We start from the raw sequence: 9043 nt of genomic DNA on the forward strand, positions 1-9043 counted from the left end.
GGCTTTGAGCCTTCTTTACTTCCATCACCTGAGAGGGTCCCTTTGCTTTTATTTACAGCATTTTATTTATAAGTATAGCTTTATATCAATATTTTCTTTTATATTTAATATTTTAATATGTTATCCAGTATTTTCAGGTTGGTAGCAGAAAGGAGTGATCCATCATGTCGATAGAAACTACTAAACTTTTCCATCCCTCAATCTCCTCATCTTTAAAATGATCATGATAATGAATAGTGCCTACTTATGGGGTTCTTTTGAGGCTTAAATATGATAATTCGTGTGAAGCACTTCAAGCCCTACGAAGACCGCCCAGAACATAGTAGGCGCTCAGTAAATATTAGTTTAAATCATTGCTTCACCCAGAACTGAGTCCATCACCTTCCCACCAGCCTCTTCTCCTCTCTTGTGTCTACCTAACTGAATGGCACCAACAACCACTGAGCCACCTAAGGCTGAAACGTGGGAGATATCCAGATTCCTTCCTCACACCCTCACCACCGCTCTGCTACCTCTGGAATATGTCCTCTACCTCCAAGTCCCATACAAATAAATATGTGATAGTCTTTTAATAAAATTAATACAAATGCACTATATACATATGAGTTCAAAGGGATGAAAGGGTAAGTCAGAGAATGACTGGCAGCTGCCTGGGCAGAGGAAGCCAGAGGCATGGTCAGGTTCTCTCTGTGGATGGCGGTTCCCCAAGTTTAATGGTGTTATTAAAAGTGAGACTCACACGAAGCAGTGATGCGAGTCTGTCATGAAGCAAGACTAGGTTCCATCTTGTTGTGTGTTCCAGAACAGAAACATCGTGTCCAATGCGCTAGGTTGTTCACCGTGGGGAGACGGTTTGGGAGGGAGAGAGGAAGGAGTTAAGGAGGGGTGTGTGGCCCAAACAGGCAACCCTGCACAGCCACCAGAGTGGGGCCCGGAGGCTGCCCACAAAGAGAGGAACACCGGCCACCCCTACCTGTTCCTCTGCATATGAGTGTTTATTCTTTGATTCAAAGGAGATTGAACTTTTTCATATGTTCAATGCCAGCTTTACTTCTTCGGTCAATGGGTTATTGTTTTAATGGGTGGGGTCCTCATTTATAAAAGGTTTTATGTTGTAAGAATTTTAGCTTTTTATACAGATGTTGTAAACATTTCCCCCAGTCCTTTCTAATATAAGTTTTGCCTATTTTATTTTTCCAGGTAGAATCTTGAAACAGATGTTTCCCTCCCTTCCCTGGGCAGCAGCAAGCACCCCCCCAGCACGTGGCTGGCGTTGGGAGCCTGTGTGCTGTGGGGTTGGGAGGAGGAGGTGCTCTGCTGCACTGAGGCCTGATTGGAATTCCTTAGTCAGGAGGTGTCACTAACTAAACACCAGCAGTTCTGCTCTATTATCACTGGACTTGAGCCTGTCATGGTTTCTCAGAGTCCTTGACTTTTGCTTTAACAAACAACCAAATCTGACGATGACTTTAATCAAAGCCAGATGTCAGGATGAGCAGGCCCTCTGCTGGCCCACACCACTTGGAACACTCTGTTCCCTTTCCTCTCGGCCTCCTCATCGTTCACTCTGGGAGTCTTTCCAGGTCCTTTTGATCCCTGAGGCCACCAGCCAGCCCCTCCCACCACTTTCATCAACAGCAGCAAACCACCCGCCCCAGGTGCACATGGGAAATGGCCAGGCACCTTCACACCCACTGTGGCAGTCCTGTAAGGCCCTCCAAGAAGGAACTGTCAGCACCATTTAACCCAGAATCAAAGCAACCTTCTCACAACCTTGGAGGAATGCCCTGGCTGAGCTGCATCCCTGGTCCCACTGTTCTGGTCCCAATCACCTGACCTGCCCAGCTTCCCGAAAGGAGCCACCTGAGAGAGGTGGGGTCTGGGATCAGAAGGGCTTGGTTGCCCAGAACATTGCCCTTTATTGGCTGGTCTGGCCTCTGTAGACTCCACCATTCCTGTCCCCAAGGCTTCACTGAGCTGCCTTGCAAAAACACAACCTCCCTTTGGTCAGCAGGTAACGGCCTCCCAACGATACCCACCTCCTGACCCCTGCAACCTGTGACTATGTCACCTTCTACAGCAAAAGAGGTTTCCCAGAGGTGATTAAGTTAAGGACCTTGAGATGGGGAGAGGGTCCTAGGTTATCCAGGGTAATCACAGGGTCCGCATCAGGAGGCAGGAGCGCTGAGCCAGAGAAGAGGTGACAAGGGAAAACGAAGCGAGAGGGATGCAGTTAGAATGAGGGCAGGCGTTCCCTGGGAGCTGGAAGAGACAGCGCACAGACTGTCCCCGGGGCCTCCGAGGAATGCGGCCCTGTTGACCTATTTTATTATTATTTTTTTAAAAATATATTTTATTGATTTTCCACAGAGAGGAAGGGAGAGGGATAGAGAGTGAGAGTTAGAAACATCGATGAGAGAGAAACATCGATCAGCCGCCTCCTGCACATCCCACACTGGGGCAGTAGCTCGGCCCACACCAGCCATTTGATTATTATCTTTTCTTTTTTCTTTCTCTTTGTTGCCCCATTTTATTTTATTTTTAATATATTTTATTGATTTTTTTACAGAGAGGAAGGGAGAGGGATAGAGAGTTAGAAACATCGATGAGAGAGCCATCGATCAGCTGCCTCCTACACACCCTCTACTGGGGATATGCCCGCAACCAAGGTACATGCCCTTGACCGGGATTGAACCTGGAACCCTTCATTCAGTCCATAGGCTGACGCTCTATCCACTGAGCCAAACCAGTTAGGGCTGTTGCCCCATTTTAGACTTCTGACCTCCAGAACATGAGAATGATAATATTGTGCTGTTTCAAGCCACTGATTTTGTGGGTTTTGGTGCAGTGGCAGTAGGTGATATACTTCCTGTGACCTTTGGTGCCCTCCGAATCTCAGACTGAGGGAGTAAGAGTGCACCCTGTCCACCTCCTTCAACTTATAGGTGGGGAAACTGAGGCTCAAAGGAGGGGAGTGACTTGTGCAAAGCATACAATGAGCAGTCAGTGGCTGGACTGAGCCATGAACCCCTGGCTCCTGGCTGCCCTTCGGATCTCTGTTACCCCACCCCTAACTGTCCCTCTAGCCCCGTTCTGGTTTTTCCCCTTTTGCTTTCACGTTTCCTTGTTGCCTGAATTCATTCCGTTTATCCAGCAGCACTTGAAGAGGAACGAATGGGGCGTGGGGGGTGTCAGTTATTCACATCCTCATATGACAGCGGGTAGGAAGGCAATCCCGAATGAAGCTCTGTAGTGGGACTTGAGGGGAATCCAGAGAACTCTACACAGGCGAGAGAGGGAGGCTTTTAAAAAGAGTATCCCGCCCTGACCAGTTTGGCTCAGTGGATAGAGCGTTGGCCTGCGGACTGAAAAGTTCCAGGTTCAATTCCAGTCAAGGGCATGTACTGTGGTTGTGAGCCCATCCCCAATAGGGGGTGTGCAGGAGGCGACTGATCGATGTTTCTCATCGATGTTTCTGACTCTCTGCCTCGCCCTTCCTCTCTGTAAAAACTCAGTGAAATATATTAAAAAAAAAAAAAAAAAAAAAGAGGATAGCAAGGACAAGGTCAGCCGAGCTTCCCCTGCAGTGAAGCCAAGGGCACAGAGGCAAACCATAGCTTATCTCTGGGGCAATGATGTCATCCTCTTGGTGATTTCCTGAGGCTGCTGCTGGGCTGGCTCCAGCTCTGACATTGCAAGAATCCCTGGCTGGAGAGCAGGTCTCCTCCTGTGGACCTCAAGGCCTCTCAGAGGAGCCTCAGGTGAGGCGATGAGCGAGAGGATGGTGCTCCATCCACCAGAACAGGAAGGCAGCCATGCTAGCTCCTTCCATGCAGCTCCTCAGGTAATCCTCACCAGAGTTCTGGGAAGCGGTACTATTATGGCCCCCATTTTCCAGATGAGGAAACTTGAGGCTTGGAGAGGTGAAGCCCAGTTGTCCATGGCCTTGCATTAGTAGATGACGGAGCCAGGATTGGATGACCCGAAGGACACAAGTAGATCTGGTGGCTCTTTCTCCCCAGCTCCCCTTTCCACACGGACCAAACTTGGATTTGAAGGATGAGCCTCTGGCCGTGGGACTTCTGGCCTCAGCAATGAGTGGCAGAGAAGATTCAAAGTCAGTCGCGACCCGGAGCCAGCTCTGTGGTGTCCGGGAGGCATTCCACACACAGTCACGGAGTTAACCAATCTGCACTCAGTGAAGCTGGTAGCTGGCAATTGGTCCTGGTAGGAATGTCTACACCATGGCAAGTGCTACAGATGGGAGCTCCCCCCTCTCCTGCGTGTGCCCCCTACCCCACCACCACAAGGGAGCTGATCGTTAAACCTTTACTGGTACAACCCTTCTCAGGGCCCCATGGAGCCTGACCAAACCCTGACTGTCTCGCTGTCTGCCTCCCTGCCTGTCTCCCACCTCTTCCCTCTTCCACCTTCCACATCTGTGCCACAGCTGCCACCGCCTGAGTCAAGAGCTCTTGAGGACAGGGTCACGTGTAGGTCTCCTCTCCGTCACAGACATCCACGCTGAGCGTGCTGGCCACAGTGCATGAGACCAGAGAACAAATAAACAGCATCGGACGTGACCCCAAGAGGCCATGCCAGCTTTCAAAATATAAAACCAAGAAAAACACTGGAGATCACTTCAGTGGACAGTCATTTTTGCTGGCTTCCTTACAATTTAAAACTCTTATCCTTTCAAATGTAACCTAAACCCTCCCTTCCCAGAAGTCTGTGGGGGCCACTGACCTGGTGCAACCCCTGCCCCAGCCTCCTCTCCCTCCCCTCATCCCTGCCACACTCCCTCCACCCACCCACCCACCCCCCGACTCACCCCAGCCCAGCACTCACAGGTCACCTGTCAGCCTCAGAATCCACCTCCTGGAAGCAGGACCCCCTCGCCTCCTGTGACAGACTGGCATTTGCCCAGGGGCTGGCATTAATGAGCACCGTCACCTGACTCCCACCCTTCTCTTGCCTCATTTTCCCTTACCTGGCTCTCTGCTCCCCCACTCACACCCTGGACACAGCTGAGCCAAAAACCTTCTGAAAGCTGTTCTCTCAGCCCGAGCCAACTCTGCCCTCGCAGCTTGGGAGCCCGTGACCATGCAGCGTGACCCGCCCACAGGCCCCACTATTTCCACTTGAGTCATGTTCAGCCGCTTGCCCGGACCAGTGTCACGGAACGTGCCCGGCGGCCACCCCAACACCCCTGAGGCTCCCCTCGCTGCTTCAGAAGGACTGGGGTAGAATGGAGGTCCAACTAGACACCTCCTGGCTACGCTTGGCATGGGCACCCCCTGCCCGTAACCCTGGCATTGCCACCCTGCATGCCCACCCCGCTGCGGCTAACCAAGTAACTCACACCCTGACCACCGCTTCTGGCTGCGGAAAGCGCTCTGGGGTTGGGGCACGTGGCAGAAAACCTGCCTCTGGGGGAACTGGGATCTCTTCTGGGATCGGGAAAACAGCAGCTATTAATTCTACTGTGTCCACAGCAACAACAACAAACAACAACGGTAATACCCACCACTTTCACGGCACTTCCTGTGGGCCAGGCTGTGTTCTCAGAACCTGACATGCACCACTTCATTTCACCCTGGCAAAACCACTTGGAGGCAGTACTATTATCACCTCTACTTTACATGGGAGGAACCTGAGTTGCAGAGAGGCTAAGGAACTTCCCCAAGGCCACACAGCTGGGGAAGTAAGTAGCAGAGCTGGGATTTGAAACCAGGCCCGGAGTCTGTGATGCTCATTCAAAAATAGGGGTGAAGGATGGGGACTAGAGATGGAGAAGCGATGGGAGACCAGGCTGCTATCGCTCAGGCTGATGGTGTGGGAATAGAAAAACAGGAAAGAGGACGGACAGCCACAGGAGGAAGATATGAAGGAAGGAGTCCAGAGCCCGGGAATGACCCGCAGGGAGAGAGCTCACAAATAGAAGATAAAGTCAGACTTCCACCCTGGAGCCCTTGACTTCCAGGAGCCTGTTTTCTCACCCATAAAATAAACACAGCCAAGGAATTCATGAGGATTAAGTCTGATACAATTATTATAACAGCTAACACCATGGAATCCTGTGTGGGACGCTGGATATTGACTCACCTAGCCTCTCACTTACATTATGGAAGTTAAGTACTATTATTACCTCAGTTTTACAGCTGAGGACACAGGCACAGAGAGGGCAGGGAACTGGCCCAATGTCACAGAGCAAGTGAGTAGCAGAGCCAGGAAATGAAAGGCAGAGTCCAAGCTCTTAAACACTCAAGTTACATTCCCTCGCAAAGAAGATAGCAGGCAGCTGTGGTCCCCTCAGCCAGGCTCTCTCTATATTAATGCACTTACTGCTCCCAACAACCTTATGGGACAAGCATGGTTATTATTATTCCTATTTTGCAAATGAAGAAATGAGGCTCAGAGAGGGGGAGTAATTTGCCCAAGACACACAGCAAGTGGACGTCAAGACTAGCTGGCAAGTCCCTGCCATCGGCTCCAGAGTCGGAGTCCTGACCACAGACCCTGGGAGCTGAGCTCTCTCGTCAGACTCTCAGGAGGCCGGCTGACCTCTGCATGGTCCACCATGGGAATGGCTGCATTTGGATTCAATACGATATAAAAAACACAATGAAAACAGCAGTACCCCGTCCCGGCATTTACCTGGGGCTCAGTACTTCCTGAGGCTCTTATATTCCAATCCTCACAAGTCTTCCTGGCTCCTTTGTGAAGAGGCTGCACGGTGTCACCTCCCTGGTTTCACAAGAAGTGGGGGTGAGGGAGTGGTACGCTGCAAGCTAGCAGAGCTGACTCTAACCCCGACCACTGACTGAGTCCTGGACCACTGACCCCACACTCTCTTTCCTTTTTACCATGTATCTTTCCTGATTACAATAGTAATATAGGCTCATTATAAAATATGCAAATACAAGAAAAAAATATGCCCCATAATCTTACACTCCGTCTCCCCCCCATTCCGGAATAACCTTGGGAACGTTTCGGTATATCTCATCGGTTTTCTGCTGCACCAACCTCCCCAGATTTGTAGAATCACAGAGTCTAGCTGGAAGACAGTGGCCTTGTCTGGTCTCCAGCAGGGTAGCCCTGCCCCAACTCCTCCTGACTGACATGGCGTCTCCCGCTCCCTGGGAGATGTGAGCCCCGCCTGTTCCCCGTGGTCCCTGGGACCCCACATTGCTCCCTGTTTTCCTGGTTCCTATCAGGAAATGTTTGTGACGTTGATAAATCACAGGCAACCCCTCCTCCCAAAGCTTATTTCAGTTAATGAAACCTAAGCAGTTTTAGAGCCCGACTGTTCAGGGAGCTGCTGCAGTAGAAGAAACATTTTCTTATCTTTCCCCAACTGTTTTCTTTTCTTTTCTTTTCGCTGTCACTATTGCCTGAAATTCTACCACTAGGGCTCCTTGGATGTGTATTTCAGCATTATGCTGGTTCAAAATGAAACACAACCCACACCCCCAGGGAGGGTGGTACACTCAGCATGGGCCAGCATGGAAGGACAGATTGGTCCACGTCTTAGTAGCTGAGTAACCCTGGGAAAATTACTTAGCCTCTCTTAACCTTAGTTTTCTCACCTATAAAATGCCTCCTTTGGTGAACTTTTATAATAATTAAATGAGTGCATGGCCCATAACTATTGGTTCCCTTCCAGGCCCTAAAATGACACTTGGCTCTGTACGGGATGGATAAGGGGGAATCCTGGGACTGTTTGGGGCAGAAGGAGGGGCTGAGAACTTGGAGGGGACGGTCATGAGAGGATGGGGAGCACAAGGAGCGAATGTGGACGTGTGTAAAAGAAAACAGAGCTGGGGAACCTCCGCCCTGGGAGGGAGGGACCCTTCAAGACCATCTCATCTGCCCCCATCATAGTACAGCTGGGGAAACTGAGGCCCAGAGAGGAAGGGAAGTGCCTGAAGGCTCCTAGCCAACTATCAGGGATTTTCAGAATCCACAAAGCAGATTCTCAGAACTGGAGTCAACCAAGGAAGGGGCCAGAAGACTACACTCCCCAGACTACACTCTAAAGAGAAAGCTCCACAGTGACCCATCAGCACCTCCCTCACCCCACACATTCCCCCAAGCACCAGGCCACTGGATCCAGTCTCTCTCTAATGCCTGGGCAGGGCCCACCCGCTCTGAAAGGGGCAATAGCATACCAGAGCCAAACCCACCTGCCCGGGGATGTACACCCAGTGCACAGGAGGAGAGCAGCAGCGCCGGGTCCTTCCTCAGGGAAGCGCAGAGGGAGTGTTCCTCTTCCCGAGCTCTTCCCCTCTCTAGGCAACATCCTTTATACATCCTCCTTTACACATCCTGAGCCCCACCTCACCACACAGCCACGAACTGTTCTCACTGAAAACAAGTCAAGCTCAGATGACGGGTCACCACCCTCCCCCAGGAAGGAGTATCCACCCTTGCTGCCCGCCCCACGTCACCCCCTCCCCCCCGCAAAAACAGTCTAATTATTTTGGGAAAAAATGTGACTCCAACCACACCTCTTTGGAAGATCCCCAGCAGTTTCCAAACTGGGCACAAGGGATGGAGGAGCCATGGCCTGTGAGAGGGATCCCTGGGTTATACAGGCCCCAGGTGACCTATCCGCTCAACTCAAGGCTCATCCCAGGGCCTGCTTAGCAGTGGGTTTGGGGGACAAAGAGGCTGGAGAGTGGTGCTTTCTCCCTGTATGCTGATCTTCAGGGCTTTGGTCTCAGCTGCAACTGTGCAGCTGGCCACTAGATGATGTCTAACAGGATGTCTGATCCTAGAGGCCCTGGTACTGTGTGGGCCTGACCAGTGTGACCTCATGTGTTTGTCCTTACCCTCCTCCTGTGTGTGTGCACGTACACACGTACACACACACACACACACACACACACACACACACAGAGTTTGTATTCCTGGGAGTGCCTCCTGCCACCACAGGGGGCTTGTCTGTGGTGCATTGTCACAAAAGAACGGATGCAGAGGGTCCGGTCAGGCCTTCCTCCAGAACTATCCTTCCTCCCGGGTCAGGATGCCCTACAAGGTG

General features: G+C 51.3%; 1 protein-coding gene across 4 annotated transcripts in view; it reads right to left on the reverse strand.

Moving 5' to 3' along the window:
• The window catches only part of ACKR2 (atypical chemokine receptor 2), a 10844-nt gene extending 2398 nt beyond the window's left edge, over positions 1-8446 (reverse strand). The window contains exons 1-2 of one of the 4 annotated variants that reach the window (XM_006770502.2): positions 4849-5935; positions 740-826 (exon numbers count right to left, since the gene is read on the reverse strand). Coding sequence is in view for 1 of the 4 variants with exons in the window: in XM_006770501.2 (XP_006770564.1) it covers positions 8187-8313 (127 nt within the window). In the remaining 3 variants the exon portion in view is untranslated. Of the gene's footprint in view, positions 1-739; positions 827-4848; positions 5936-6657; positions 7375-8186 lie in introns of those variants that run through there. The other 3 variants (XM_006770501.2, XM_006770503.2, XM_006770504.2) reach the window with 3 other exon arrangements.
• Between the last annotated feature and the right edge of the window lie 597 nt (positions 8447-9043).

Source organism: Myotis davidii, unplaced genomic scaffold (assembly GCF_000327345.1).
Source record: "Myotis davidii unplaced genomic scaffold, ASM32734v1 scaffold663, whole genome shotgun sequence".
Lineage (NCBI taxonomy): Eukaryota > Metazoa > Chordata > Mammalia > Chiroptera > Vespertilionidae > Myotis > Myotis davidii.